Below are 15,519 nucleotides of genomic sequence, written 5' to 3'. Positions count from 1 at the left end.
CATTTTATAACCGACAACCGTGCAGAGGTTTACTTAAGACGTCATAGTTAAGTGACCTGACCTGAAAACGTGGTTGATGTCAAGTGATCCGGCTTGAATCAAATGTAAGGCATGTGAAATGTCAGCCTTCTATCATCAGTGTGCTTTGAGCTACCGCAAAAAATACATGGCCGCCACTTCTCGGCCGGCGAGGGTTAAACCTCGCTTCGAATTACTGCAGATGATTATGCGACCGAAAACAAAGCTCTGTATGCGACCGAAAACAAAGCGAAAACAAAAATCTGTGTCTAGAACGGCCGCTGACTTATTGGACAAGATCCCCAATCTTAATTCGCTAGATGGGAATAAAATAATCGGTATGTGATACATATAGTTATACCCCTCGATTTGCCCTCGCGCTAAGTCTATTATAATCATCACTGTCGCTTTTTTATCCGAGATGATGTCGCCGCTAAACGGGTTGTTTTGTTTGCTTGCTTGCGTTGAGTGGCCATTACGGATTATTGAAGGATTATGATAAAATTGGAATGGGGCAAGGGACGATATGCACTGCAGGTGTTTAACTTCGATCACAAAGGCATCATTTCCGGCATCGTGCAGAGTCATTATCTTCCCCTCCTCTGCACTGCGGCATCTCTGCGCCCCACACACGGCGTCCTCACTCCACGGCCGGCCGCCGCCAACTGACCCACTCGCCGGGCGCCGCGACCTGACCCGTGTCACTGCCGCGGCCTGCGTAATAGAGTCGGGGCTGGAATCCGGGGGTTCGGCCGGCCGGCCGCCTCTGGAGCGGGGGACTTTTTTAGTAGACCTACTGTACCGCTGATATGGTGGGCCTGGTTCTGACCGCGGGAACTGTAAGGACCGCCAGGAGAGACCGTCGCGAGCGTTAGAGGCCCACCACCGGAACAGAGGATCGGGACCTGACTGGCCGACAGGGCACCACAGGCAGCAGCAGCACCTTTCTCCGACTGAGAGTCACACTCGCGCCGAGCCGTCCTTCGGCGGGGTGTATCTGATCTGTGCCTCCGACCCAGAGCGTCCTGGCAGCTCCGGGGCAGGACGCTAGCGCTGGCGGGGCGGCGCGGCGCGGCGGGCCCAGAGACAGAGTTAGTGACCGGGAGCGGCGCGCGCGCAGACACCAACAGCACTAACCGTGAATCTTCATGTGTCGCTGCAGGTAATCGCGCCTGACGAACGCCTTGTAGCAGATGTTGCAGACGTGCGTGCGTTCTCCCGGCTCTCGAGTGCCTGCCGGCGGCCCGCCAGCCAGCCCCGAAACAGGAGAGGTAGGTTAGGGGAGAAACAAGTGGCCTGCCGCCCCCTCTGCCCCGCCCGGCACTACACCAACACACAGCGACTAACCAACCCCCTACACCACTGCCACATCTGAAGCTTTAACTTTGTCTACTCCTAAGCTCAATGTAACCAGTTTCTTTGCTTATTTATCCTTCAACCACACTAAACGCGGTCTGTGCGTACACCAACCCCGGATTTTAGTATTTCTTTCATAACATTCATGAAAAAGTTGGGCAGGGCATCAGAGGTAATCACCATTGGGGATAATCAAGGATCATGAAAAATACTATCCTAACGTCAATGCCTTTGCCTGTCCGCCGGCCCGAGATTTCGGTTGGGACTCTATCCTACCCAACCGCGCCCCACGAGCTGTCTACAGCGAGCTCGCTGCCCGCGCCGGCCTCCGAGGACTGCCGCCGCCTCTCTGGGCGCCCTAAAGCGCAGCGCTTCCACAGTCCGGCCGGATTTGTGAGTGTGTGGTCTGTCAGCTAGTAAATAGACCCGGTGACTCGACGTCAAATCCAGTGGGGGACTAGCTTTGTCTGGTAAAAGGACTAGCGGTGGGCGAAAAAGTAGCGGTGCTTCTGAGAGGATGGTCCAATGGCGGAAGACGGTGATTACCATGATCAGGGAAGAGGCACGACCATGACCGGCCGAATGACGTCCAGAAGCGTGATAAAGGTCATCAATGACGGCGACTGACTGCCAAGTAAGTCACATACACGGCCAGGGTCTAGGGTTGCGGCAGAACCACGGGACAAACCCGAGCGACAGAGACCAATCGCGAAACGGCCAGACAGGCGAGGGCGGGCCACAGTTCGGCTCGGCGGCACGGAGTCTCGGCAAAAGCCGATAATCACCAGCAGGATCACAGAAGCAGGATCCTGGTACAGACAGGACAAGCCGAGGACGTGGGACGGGCGGCGGGCGGCTCTAGCGCGCAGAGGCCGGCGACACCTCCCCAAGTCCCGGCCGGCGGACGGGCGGCCGCCCCGGCACCACGACGCGTCACGTACCGTGAATTTTCATGTGTCTCTGGAGATGCTCTTTCCGGATGAAGGCCTTGTAGCAGACGGTACAGACGTGGGTGCGCTCGCTGGGCTCCCGGGTGCCTGCGAGCGGCCCAGCAGCCCGGTAAGGGCGACGGCAGTCCCCAGATTTCAACAATAACACAATACAGCCACCCTTACTGCCCATAAAAAGTAGACAAACAACACTTACTCAGCGTTTCCCAATAACAAAAGCGCAGCTTATTGCATTGCAATTTTTTATCCAGCCCATAAAACTAGCCTAGTCCTAGCGGTCCCCATGCCGCCAATGGATGTGAAGTGTAGAATCCTTTGACTGGCGAGGCTAGCCTGGCCTGGAATCACCTCGAGGCTGATAACACGGTCGATGATACCACACCCCTGCGTCCAACTATCGCCTACATCTGTACCGACTTCTGTCCCTGTGGTACCCAGTCAGGACAGCGAGGACAGGCCGTAAGGACGATCCATGACAGATCGGATGGACGGAACGGAAACCGTAGTGCCGCGGACACGAACTCAAAGGACTCGGGAATCCATCCAGGACTCGGGAATCCACCAAGGACTCGGGACGCGGCGCTCGACGTTCGAACGGCGACCGGCAACACTAACCGTGAATCTTCATATGTCGCTGCAGGTAATCGCGCCTGATGAAGGCCTTGTAGCAGATGTTGCAGACGTGCGTGCGTTCTCCCGGCTCCCGGGTGCCTGCCGGCGGCCCGCCAGCCCGGTAAGGGCGCTGGCCATTCCCGGGTGTCCCCCCTTCCCCTCCGACCAGTGCCATGGGGTGGGGCGCGGCGCCTAACGCCTGGTCACCAAGTAAGGGCCGCCATCGAGTCTAGTTCGGCGGGCACGACCACGGGGGAACGGTAAACCACACCAATCGACTAGACGCCGGCGAACCTTCGCCCGACAGCTGACTTGCACCGCGCCACGATGCTTGCTAATGCTAGCTCAGTAAATAGAGTGAACACAACTTCTGATCAGCTACTTAGCTGATCAGAAAGGAATGGCATTTCACTAACAAATTGCCAAGACCGACTCCCGCTTTCAGACAATTTGTTATGACACGATCTGAATGGGGCCGATGGAGGGAGCCTTAGCAGCTGCAATGGAAGGGAGCGAAAAGGACGCCCCAAAGATCAGAGGGGTGGTCGCTGGGCCCGCCTGGCGCCTGTCCTCCCCGGGGCCTCGTGCGGACTACTATCCTCTCGGCTGCTCTCGACATGTATGTACACGGGAATGCAATAATTCGGGTCCCTCGCGGGCTGGCAGGTGCGTTTACCTTGGGCGTAATTGAGCTAGCAGATAAACACTCAGTGTTTGAGTGGAGACTCCAGGGATTTCTTAGCCGGGATAATTGTATATGTCTACTGCTGACAATATAATGGATGACGTACATACAGAGCCCGGAAAGTTACCAAGGTTATAGCCCTAATGTCAGCAATACCCAACAAAAGATGATGCAGAAAATAACAATCTTAACAAAGGCGTTGGGAGGTTGAAAACGATAGTTGTCTTACTTTTGCGGCAATAAACTTTTAAATTTTATATGACGACAAAACATACACCATCTTATGCAAGAGTAAACAAATTTCGCGGGACTGTTTACCCTGAACTGCAGACGCCCGGGTGTCTAATAGAAATACCAAATCAAACATCTACAAAAATTTAAAAGGTCATATCTTCAATATTAATTAAAGCATTTTGAAGCTAGCTAAACAAAAGAAAGCACGTTTCATGCTAGCATGTTTGTCACGCCATAGTAAAATGGTCAGCACCAGGCACTTCCGGCCTTCTGCACCCACCGGCCACAGACCTTCCTTTGACGCTGTAAATGGTAACCCTGATTCTATTCTTCAGATCTTCCACTCTCCAGCACCGCTCCACGCACCTTTCGACATCAACTCTCACTTGAAAGAAATCCAAGGATGTTAGGTCTGGTGACAGTGCAGGTAGGTTGACGGCTTTCATTTTGGAGATAAAGCGGTCCCAAGGTGTTACAACCTTTCAGTGTGCTCTGCACACACGCAGAGCTGCAATCTGTACCAGCAGTGGCTGCGATAAAACGAAGCAGCATTCCGAACATCTCGTCAGTCAACTGAGTGGTTGTCGGAGCACCTCGAGGGTCACATCATCTCCAAAAGGAGGTCGTTAACCACCCACTCACCAAACTCAACAAACTTAGATTTATCTTTATGACCGAACAGACATCAAAAGGTTTATGGCGCCGTGCCCGAGACTCTGGAGGATATGAAGAATAAGATCAGCGCTGCCGTCATCGGCCTCACAGGCTGAGATGTGTGGTCGTTTGGCACTGAGAGCAATGCTCAGGGTGCGCGTGAGGTAAAAAAATGTTTATCGAGTAGGTTGTCCCCTTCATGCCGTAGACATGTAGGGGACAAGTGACAGGTGACAGGTGCTTACTATTTTTCCTCTGGCAGGGCAATAAGTAGCATGAAGCTGTTTTCTATTGGCGGCGGCTGCTTCCAAATATCTCAATAAAATTATTTAAGCGGCCTCTTCTTGAAATGTGGTGCATTATTGTAAGGCACCCTATATCGTGGGACGGATATTGCCAGGGTGGAATGCAACTAGCAACAACGCAAAAGCAGGAGAAAAAGGCCTCTTCTGCTAAAAAGGCCAACAATCACTTCTCAAAGCGAGCTACGGCTCGTATGGCGCTCCTCAATGTCGACTTGTCGAGCGCACGTATCCGTATACAAGAGCATTGCACTGGACTGGTTTATCCTATTGGAAATCATCTAAACGACAAACTCTGAGTCAATGCAGCTGACGCAAATAGAAAACTAATCTACTCTGTCTAGTTATCGGTTCGAAGAAAAAGAAAGAAATAACGAAAGAAAGAAATAAAGAAAGAAAGAAAGAAAGAAAGAAAGAAAGGCAAACAGAAAAAATAAACAGCCAAAAAATAGTGTATTGACAATATTTCAGCAAGTAAAATAACCCAGGAAATATTGTCGATTGCTTAACCCTATTAGTGGCAGGCTCCTGGCTACCCCATATTAGTGGCAGGGGGGGGGGGCTGTTTACGACCCCCCCTTGATATCTCGAGATCTAACCGGCCGATTTTCAAAATTCAAACGGCATTCGATTTGGCTCAACGAGATCTACATTTCTAAAAAATATAAAATTAAAAAATGTCAATAGGGGGGTAGAGGGGGATAAAAATGGGCAAATTGCAGATACATTTTAGACTGTTTATCACGGCCAGGGCCTCGTTTCATAAAGCGAGTCCGTAACTTACGCCGGTTTTTGGTCTTGTATTGCAAGTGCATGTGAAGTGATGAATCTATTTCCCCTTCTCCCTTCTGTTCTTGCTTGCAAGATAAATAAATTCAACGATTCAAACTATCGTCATTACTTCACATGCACTTGCAATACAAGACCAAAAACCGGCGTAAGTTACGGACTCGCTTTATGAAACGAGGTCCAGGTTTCTGAACCAATCTTAACGCAACTTTTGCCGATCGATAGAGAATGAACCAGGAATTCACATGGATCCTAAAAATATGCATTTTCAGAAATCATAGGCGGATACAGATCATTGAGATTGGGGGTACACAAAAAGTATAGTAAATAAGGTTTTTGTTGATACTGTTTCTAAAAAGGGTGGCAATGGTCTTGTTATGTTACAATTTTCTTATGAGAGAACGACTAAAATTGTATTGGTCATGCATAGGCGGTGTCAGGGCACCTATGTTGGGAGGTAAAAAATAACCCCCCTTTTTGGACGCCTGGATCCGCCTATTATAGCAAAAACGTGTCAAAAGAGGATGCACAATAACTTTGTATATGTCATCACATGATACCTTTCATTCGCTGTTCGTAAAACTGGTGCAGCATCGTGATCTTCGCCCAAATGACTCGCTTCACGAATAGGACCCCCCAATTCCCAGTGCTCTGGAGCCGCCCCTGGTAAAGTTATGAACTTGAAATTTTCAGGGAATGTGCCCAATTTAGTTTTAGGAAAAGTCAGAAAATTTCAGCATCGTAGCTTCAGCGGTTTCGGAGATATTCCCGAAAAACCTGAGGGGTGGATAAAAACAACCCCCCCCCCCCTGCCACTAATTACGGAGCGAGCGAAGCGAGCGTAGTCTTTCCTTAGATTAACGGAAATTTCTGAGTATGAGCGGCCGGCCGGCCGGCCGGCCGGCCGTGGTCACGCTTTTGCGAGGCTTATATCTCAGCAACCACTTGACCGATTTACATGCGGTAAATTTTGTAGGGTAGCTTCATTCCTTCTACCAAGTATTGGACTATTCCCGATGCATGTGGGTGACCCCTTATGCACGTGCCACGTGCAAAACGAAGAGGTGTCAGTTTTGTAATTGTTGCAATATCTCGGTAACTACTTGGCCGATTGCGCTGAAAGTTGGCATGTAGGTAGGCACCCACTAGACACTGCATATCCATGTGCCAGAGTTGGGGTGCTGCTGCACGTGCGCACGTGCAGGGGTCGTTTCCAGATCTCGAGAACGGCTCGACCGATTACGCTCAAATTTGGTACACAGTTAGGGACCGGTTAGTAGGGTGCCGTGCACAAGTCAGTTGGGACCCATTTTGCACGTGCGCACGTGCAGGGTGCCGCTTCCAGATCTCGAGAACGGCTGGGCCGATTGTGCCCAAATTTGGCACATCGCTAGAGACCGTTTAGTAGGGTGCCGTGCACAAGTCAGTTGGAGGTACCCCCTCACAATTTCGCACGTGCAAGGCCCACCCTTTCGCTCGCTCCGTTAGTCGCCCCAAAAGGCGTTATACTGGTAGGGTTAAGCTGGAACTCAACATATTGTATGGAAAACCTGAAGCATAAGAACCATTGTGCAATATTTGACTGGTTGGGTGCATTCGATTGCAGGTAATGTCTAAATAAACCTAAAATACGAGACCGCAACAGCGTGCTTTCATCAGTGGATAGGTAGGTAAAATGAAAAAGTTACGTATCTATATCAAAACCTGAAATAAATTACGACGATCTAATTCATTAGTGCATTGTTGTAACAATGTACGACTTACTAATTAGATCAAATTATTCACCGATCACATTAGTAATATGTTGCGTTATGACAACCTGCGCAACTTTATTTTCTTCTTCATAATACTTGCATAATACCTACCATAGATAACAGTAGAACCGTACCTATCTTCCACCAAAGGCTCCTTGCCACCGAGACCGCTGGTATTTTTATTATTATTTTGTAGTTACCTTCGCTCGAATGCATAAAACAAAACTTAATTTTTCGCTTTGAAATGTTCTCATAAAGGCATGTGACTGCTGAGCCAGTTTGCGAAATACATATAGGATGTTCTGATAAAACATATCTGCTTACCAGTCGCGACGCTTTTGTGAGGTACCTATGTCACCAATAAAATAACAAGGATGAGAAGCAGTCCAATTCCCACAAAGTTAAGTTACAAGAAAAATACAGCAAGATGGCAATTTCCGTACGACTACTATTTTCAGTGATAAGACTGAGACCCAACCACAGGTGCCCTTCTCACCGGTCTCGCTTTCCATTATTGGCAGCCGAATCTATCGAGCCAATAACCACTAGCAATGCACTGTCACATCCCAGTTTCCTCCCGCACTACAGCCGAGCCCATACGACCCACTACCAGGCACCACCCCTCCCAATCCCAAACTGGCACCCACCCCGCCCCGGCGGCCCAGCGCGTGACCTTGACCTGACCTCTGACCCGGGGGGGGGGGGGCGGGGACGGGAGCGGAGGGGACGGGAGCGGAGGGGACGGCAGCGGGCGGCGGGCGGCGGGCGGCTGGCGGCGGCGGTCGGTACTGACCGTGGATCTTGAGGTGTCTCTGGAGATGCTCTTTCCGGATGAAGGCCTTGTAGCAGACGGTACAGACGTGGGTGCGCTCGCTGGGCTCCCGGGTGCCTGCGAGCGGCCCAGCAGCCCGGTGAGGGCGCTGGGTCCCCAGCCGCGGGCGCCTGCCCGACCCACCCCCGCCTACCCACCCAGCGCCCCCGACTACGGGACCCTCCCAGACACCGGCGCCGGCTCAGGACGGCGCTCAGCGACGCCAATCAGCGGTGGACGAGTGCTGTGCGGCATCGCTACAGTACCCAACTCGCGCCGTGGGTTCCCACAGGTGACTACGACGTTATCTACTCATACGAGCACACCCCTCACCGTAACACTCAGGAGAAAGGCAGCGCCATCAACACTACTCACTAGATACTCCAAGAATGGTTCCATTACAAACACCTGACCACTATCCCGCATAACAAGCCCAGCAAACCCCACCAAACCAAGTCAACTACACCCTACCCGCCCCTGGGGCGTTCCACGACAAATCGACAAATAAAAAATTAAATTTGCACCCTCATATTTTATTCTTCGTTGAAAACTGGTGTAAGGGGTTGTGATGGGCGGGGAAGCCAGCTGTGGCAAGGATTTTTTTCTTCGAACAACGGTTTCCGAGATATAGCCTCGGGCAATTCCTGGATTTCGCGCTGCAGCCCTATGTTTGGCGGCCTATAACTCAGAAACTATTGGGTTTTTACGATAAAAACTGCATATGGTTCAACTCACAATCAACCAACAAACATTTTGGCTATCTCGGATTCTCAATTTTTGAAAATTTTGATCACGTGACCTTTTGTCCTATTTTTCGAAGAGTGATCTTGATATTTTCCCCACTGAAAGTTGCAATTTTGTCTGATGACAATTAAAGCCTTATCGATTGTCATTCATATGCGATAATAAAAAAAGTGGTTATCGCCCTGCGTTGACCTCAGGTCAGATCATTTTTATGACCTGTTTATTATTACGAGCGGGAGCGACAGCGAGATCTCGAGAATAAAGCAAGATATCGACAAGCGGTAAACGGTAAAGGGTACACACGGATAGGGTCTATAATTTTTACTGAGGTCATTTTCAGGTAAGGTCAAAGATGACGTCACAGGAGCTAAAAGGAACTCAAAATAGCGGCACTTTACATATATATGAAGTTTTTCTCAAATAACTTTCAAGGTATCCCAGCTAGGAACAAACTAATAGCACCATCGTGATCCTCTCGTCGATCCGCATCGAAACATATGTATGTTGACCTCGAAAGGTCGAAAGGTCAAAAGTTGGCCTTAGATCACGTGACCTAAGGTCAACTTTTGACCTTTCGACCTTTCGAGGTCAACAAACATATGCTTCGATGCGGATCGACGAGAGGATCACGATGGTGCTATTAGTTTGTTCCTAGCTGGGATACCTTGAAAGTTATTCGAGAAAAACTTCATATATATGTATAGTGCCGCTATTTTGACTTCCTTTTAGCTCCTGTGACGTCATCTTTGACCTAACCTGAAAATGACCTCAGTAAAAATTATAGACCTTATCCGTGTGTACCCTTTACCGTTTACCGCTTGTCGCTATCTTGCTTTATTCTTGAGATCTCGCTGTCGATCCCGCTCGTAATAATAGACAGGTCATAAAAATGACCTGATCTGAGGTCAACGCAGGGCGATAACCACTTTTTTATTATCGTATATGAATGACAATTGATAAGGCTTTAATCGTCATCAGACAAAATTGCAACTTTCAGTGGGGAAAATATCAAGGTCACTCTTCGAAAAATAGGACAAAAGGTCACGTGATTAAAATTTTCAAAAATTGAAAATCCGAGATAGCCAAAATGTTTGTTGGTTGATTGCGAGTTGAACCATATGCAGTTTTTATCGTAAAAAACCAATAGTTTCTGAGTTATAGGCCGCCAAACATAGGGCTGCAGCGCGAACTCCAAGAATTGCCCGAGGCTATATCTCGGAAACCGTTGTTCGAAGAAAAAAATCCTTGCCACAGCTGGCTTCCTCGCCCATCACAACCCATTAGACCAATTCTAAGCAAAAAATAAAATATGAGGGTGCAGGGCACTTGTCGATTTGTCGTGGAACGCCCCCCCTACCCGCACCCCACGCCCCCTGCGGCACCCCTCCCCCGTCCGGGCCGGGCCGGCACTGACCGTGAATCTTGAGGTGCCGCTGCAGATGCTCGCGCCGGATGAATCCCTTGAAGCAGACGGTGCAGACGTGCGGCCGCTCGTTGGTGTGGATGCGCCGGTGGCGGGCCATGTGCGCCTTCCTCTTGAGCCTGACGTCACACAGGTCACATTTGAATCTGCGGCAGGCACAGCCCCGGCGAACGGGTGCAGTGGCACTCCGCGGCACGAGCGGCCCGGGAGCGGGGGCGGGGGGGGGGGGGGCAGCGCAGCTGCTGCACGGGGGAGCTGCACAGGGGAGCTCGAGGGAGGGAGTTAGAATCTGGACTGAATGAAATATACTGGGAGTAACTTTGAGAGTAACTTTACGTCGGAAAGGTTCCCAAAAGATAGTCGGAATCTGAATTATGGACAACTCAGAAATATCTGCGGTAAATTTACACAAGTTACAATTTAGGAGCTTTTGCATTATAGAAATGAGTGCTCCAAAGTCAGTGCGTGTAAATAAGAGCCTCGTATAAATCTAGTTAATAATAAATTAATGAAGGATATAAGAAGTAAAACAACCGCCGATAAAACTGAATAACCCAACCTCGAGCAAAGAGTAAAACAATCATAGAAGCAAACAGACCGTAACAGGCAGTGGTAACAAAACTAGCAATTTCAAAGGTGGAGTTCCACACTAACACACAACTTCGCTCAGTTCCAAGCAGTTATAGGCCAGACATTGACACCACACCAAACAGAAAGCAGAGGCGCGGGGCATATTGGTTTGCAGTTGACGCCAGCAAAATATGCCAACATTGATGCCGTCGGCACCAGTGCTCACATTGAATGCGCGCGTTTCTTCAAAAGCAGCCTGATCAAGCAAATAACAGGCGTCAGGCAGGTCTCAAACAAAGCAGGGAAAAACAATCATTGGCCCCGGTCAGCAAAGAACGCATGCCTTCCAGCTCAACACTCGTACGCTGATCAAAGGCATACGCGTGGGCGCGTGGTTGTGCATCCGAGCGTAGCTGGGATAATTCCAACTAAATCGGCCATAACTCGCGAGCCGGATGATTCGTCCTGCCTCAATATTGCCCATAAGCTTCCAGAAATCGGCAAAATAAGATATAATTCGCTCATCACTGGTGTGTTGGCGTAGCTAACGTTCATATTAAATCTCACTGCCGGAACTCTGCACCATTTCCCTCTACCCACGACCAGTGCTGCCTGCTGGCATTGCCAATATCGGTCCTGATTTCTTTTTTAACACGCGCAGTGGAAGGGTTGCGAGTACTACGCCCAGTGGAAGGGGGGGGGGCGGATGTCGCCCCCCCCCCCAAGATCTCAGCTCCCACTGGAGCTAGAAAGACGAAATTTGGAGGGTAGGTGGGGGCTATGGGGAACTCTGTTGTGTGTGAATTTCATGACCCTAGGTCAATATCTTCAAGGTCAAATGAGGTCAAATGTGGTCAAATCTGCCATATTAGCGACTTTTTTGCGTTTACACGCCGATAACTCAAAGAGTTTCCGGCCGATTTTCTTAAATCTTTCACTATACGAAAGAACAAACATTTGTGAGTAAGTATGGTGAATTTCTAGATAATCCAACAATAAATATGGCAGTTAGAAGCCTGCTAAGGGTAAGATGTCGCCGGCTGAAGCGGGATCGGCCGACGCGGGAAACGCGGCAATCACAATTTTGTGTTTACACACGCATAACTCAAGTTGTTACCGGCCGATTTTCAAAATTCTTTGACCATATGATTGCCTGTACATTTCTCAGTCTTCTCATCGAATTTGACGCGAATCCAATATAATCAGCGGTAAGGAGCGCGATGTAAAGACGGAACCGTCCCGCCCCGGCACAGTCTACAATTCAGGCGGCGCGTAACGGCCAGCGCCGGCCGCCGCGCCGCCGCGGCGGCAGGATGTTTGACTTTACACCGCTATTACTAGAAAAGTTGTGAACCGATTTTCTTACTTTTTGCACGGGAAGATCCGCAGTTCAATTCTGGACAGGTAGCCGAAATTTCACATTGATATTATGCTTGCGGCGCGAGTTATTGGCGAAAAACAGGAGGGGTGGGCGAAATCCGCCCCCCCCCCTTCCACTGCGCGTGTTTAACAGTTTTATCACAAACGCTGGAAAATACAGAGGGTTATTTTCCAGGTGCTAGGTGATAGTGTGAATATGTAAGGGATAGCAGGATCTTTTGTACCTGCCTGAGACCAGAAAAAGGTTTTATTCCCCACAATTCAAGATCAAGCAAATCATCTGCTTGGTCCTGCCGACGGCACATACCCCAGATGCTGCGGTCGCGTGGCCAGCACACCGCGAGCCGCAGGCCGGCAAGGACGCTACAAGTCGATCCTTCTGATTTCTCCTCTTCCAACTTTTCTAGCTCCTATTAAAGACATCCCCTTCTTCCTCTCTTCTGCCTTCATTTATCCACTCCACCCCATTCAGCACATCTAACCTCTGCGCGAAATCTCCTTTGGGCATATATCTACCGCCTATTCCGCCCCAATACCCACTAGCCAGCCGGCCCATCGCAGCTCCATCGCGGCCGTAATGGTGCCGGATTGGCAGAAGGGTCCCTGCTCACGCACAGTGATCGACAGCCGGCGGTCCTGGCTGATGAGTATCGGTCGGTCGGAGATGGTCCAGCTCCCCGGCGGTCGGCCCGCCACCGCGCGGCCCCGGAGGAGCGCGCACGGCGGAGCGCCCCCTCCGACCGACACGGGGTAATGAGCGGCGCCGGGTGCTGACGCCAGCATAGAGCCCGTCGCCCAGCCGTGCCAGCTTCCATCACACATTATGGTAATGGATATACACCACTCAGCGCTCTGATAGTCATGAGTTTTCCACTTATCCGCGTGATAAATAAAAATACCGAGGTTTAGCCCCATCACGGCAGACAGCAGAAACCCTCCTCTCTCCCCTCCAGGCCAATGAGCGACTGCGGATATCAAAACCATTATCTGAACTTTGAAGAGAGAGTTCCCAGTTATCTCCTCCCTCCTAATACGTTATGAACCAATTTCCCAGGCGGGTACCGCCGCCGCTCGTCGAATCGGCCGGCAACTGGAAACCCGAGCTGCCTTCAAGGCTACGCGCGGCCGACACCAACAGTTCAGTTATGTTTGCGTTGCGGTGACTGGCCCAGACGGACATCCGACACCAACGTGATGTCGCTAGTCTAAACGGGGTCATTTCCTGGTCTCACCACATTAGCGCCAGCGATAATGACGGGGAAGTCGACTGCCTTTTTTGTCAAAACAGTGGTGAGCTAGGATTGGAACTCCCCTATTGCGAGGTGGAAATAAAACCCGCTTGTTTACTTGTAACCTACACAAAGTATTCAGAGTGATAGTTGGATTAAAAGTAATGGGATGAAGGGCGAGGAATACCGGCCGAATTGTCACAGGTACCGGGGGTTATGAATACAGGCCGGATCGTCACGGATACGGAAAGGGATAATAAATACCGCCGGGTCCGTCACAGTATCAGGGATAATGGATACCAGCCGTCACGGATACCGAGAGGGATAATGGATACCGACCATCACGAGTACGGGGAGGGATAATGGATACTGACGGGACCGTCACGGGGGGGGAGGTAGGAATGCCTACCGTTACGGATACGGGGAGGGATAATGGATACTGGCGGGACCGTCACGGACGGATGGCTCACCTGGTCAGGACAGTCAGGAGGCGGCAGCGGACGGTGGAGGAGAGGATAGGAGCCAGGACCGGGTTCGTCGTCACCTGTGGAACAGAGGATACAATGGAATTACATGGCATCCGACTTATCACCTCAATAGCAACCAATTGACAGCTGAAGCCCTGGACAGAAATTGCATAAAAATAAACGAAGTGCTTTTATAATTATATCTTCAACGCGCTTTAGGACAACGCTTACCTCGCATAAGCGAGTCAATAGCCGAAATAGGGAGCAAACTCCCCGCCCCCGGCTTCATGTGATAGACCATCGCCTTGACGTGTGCTAGAGCTATACAGTATACACTATACACATGGCGCAAGTCAACTAATTGCGAATTGTTTAAAAAAAAATTACCATGATTGGTTGAGGAGGTGCCTACTGCCTACTTTATCTTGTCGAATCCGCCTGGCACCGTATGGCTCCAGTGATTATGGCCACCCAGCCCACAGCCGACCGTCATCCTTCCCTCCCCGCTCTCCGGCACCGCAGCCCTGTCCAGTACCGTCGGCGAGCGGGGGCAGGGACGGCGGCGGACCGCGCAGTCCTTATCGGTGGTCACACATCGGCCGCGGCCGCCCGTGTAATAACACGGCAACACCAATAACCGCGCTCCACCGGCGGCTGGCCGCGGCCGTCACCCCTAACCGTATCACCAAAACACCGCCAACCGGAGAACAATCGCCCGACTAACTCAGAACGGAGACAAAACTCCAAAGGCGGCCTCCTGCCCGCCCGCCCACATGGTTACAGTGTCATGGATGGATATGACCTCTAGGGGCCTGGTAGACTGAAGCAGTATTGCTACTTCAAACTCGTGGCAGTTGCCGCTGGGAGTCCACCTGGCGGCACCCCGGCACAGCCGCACTTCCCTGTAAGGTGCTCTCAAAGCCCCCGCACCGTGCAGGGATCGCACAGCGCCCGTCCACATTACATAACGCCTTCCTGCGAGATGTCAATCTGTCTCCTAAGAGCGGACAATATATAAAGGTGTTTGAGCGTTGTGAGGAATAACATTGTTATAATGAAAGAGAACATTGGCCAATTATCCTCAACGTTAGAAAAAATGTGAAATAAAAATGAAATAGTTTTATTTTTATTTAAATCAGCAAGTATGTCGTTATATTTCGGGTACAACCCTTTATCAATTGCTACCAAAAACGATTGATAAAGGGTTGTACCCGAAATATATCGACATACTTGCTGATTTAAATAAAAATAAGACTATTTCATTATTATTTCACATTTTTCTAACGTTGAGGATAATTGGTCAATGTTCTCTTTCATTATAACAATACATAAAGGTGATACCACAATTGAAGAGATACGGTGTCACTATATAACTTAGTTTACTTTTAGACAATCTTAGCTCTATATAACTTAGTTTACTTTTAGACAATCTTAGCTCAGCTAGAACATTCAGGTGTCTTGTACTTCACTGAACATGATACGCGAGTATCGTCGGTATGCAAAATTTAACAGCTGAATGAGGGTGGTGACATATTAAAAGC

At 50.1% G+C, this 15,519-nt stretch overlaps 1 protein-coding gene across 44 annotated transcripts in view; it reads right to left on the bottom strand.

Moving 5' to 3' along the window:
- LOC122391806 (zinc finger protein 454-like) overlaps positions 1-15,519 on the bottom strand; it is a 43,439-nt gene that overhangs the window by 19,869 nt on the left and 8,051 nt on the right. For 12 of the 44 annotated variants that reach the window (XM_043386059.1, XM_043386058.1, XM_043386072.1 and 9 more), the window contains exons 4-8: positions 10,324-10,478; positions 8,148-8,243; positions 2,940-3,035; positions 2,316-2,411; positions 1,156-1,251 (exon numbers count right to left, since the gene is read on the bottom strand). In XM_043386059.1, the coding sequence (XP_043241994.1) occupies positions 1,156-1,251; positions 2,316-2,411; positions 2,940-3,035; positions 8,148-8,243; positions 10,324-10,478 (539 nt within the window). The remainder of the gene's footprint in view (positions 1-1,155; positions 1,252-2,315; positions 2,412-2,939; positions 3,036-8,147; positions 8,244-10,323; positions 10,479-15,519) is intronic. The other 32 variants (XM_043386093.1, XM_043386073.1, XM_043386081.1 and 29 more) reach the window with 12 other exon arrangements.

Source organism: Amphibalanus amphitrite, unplaced genomic scaffold (assembly GCF_019059575.1).
Source record: "Amphibalanus amphitrite isolate SeventyFive unplaced genomic scaffold, NRLGWU_Aamphi_draft 000456F_arrow, whole genome shotgun sequence".
In the NCBI taxonomy this organism is placed as follows: Eukaryota; Metazoa; Arthropoda; class Thecostraca; order Balanomorpha; family Balanidae; genus Amphibalanus; species Amphibalanus amphitrite.
Note: the sequence above shows the minus strand (reverse complement) of the source record. Positions and strands in the feature narration are given on the sequence as shown.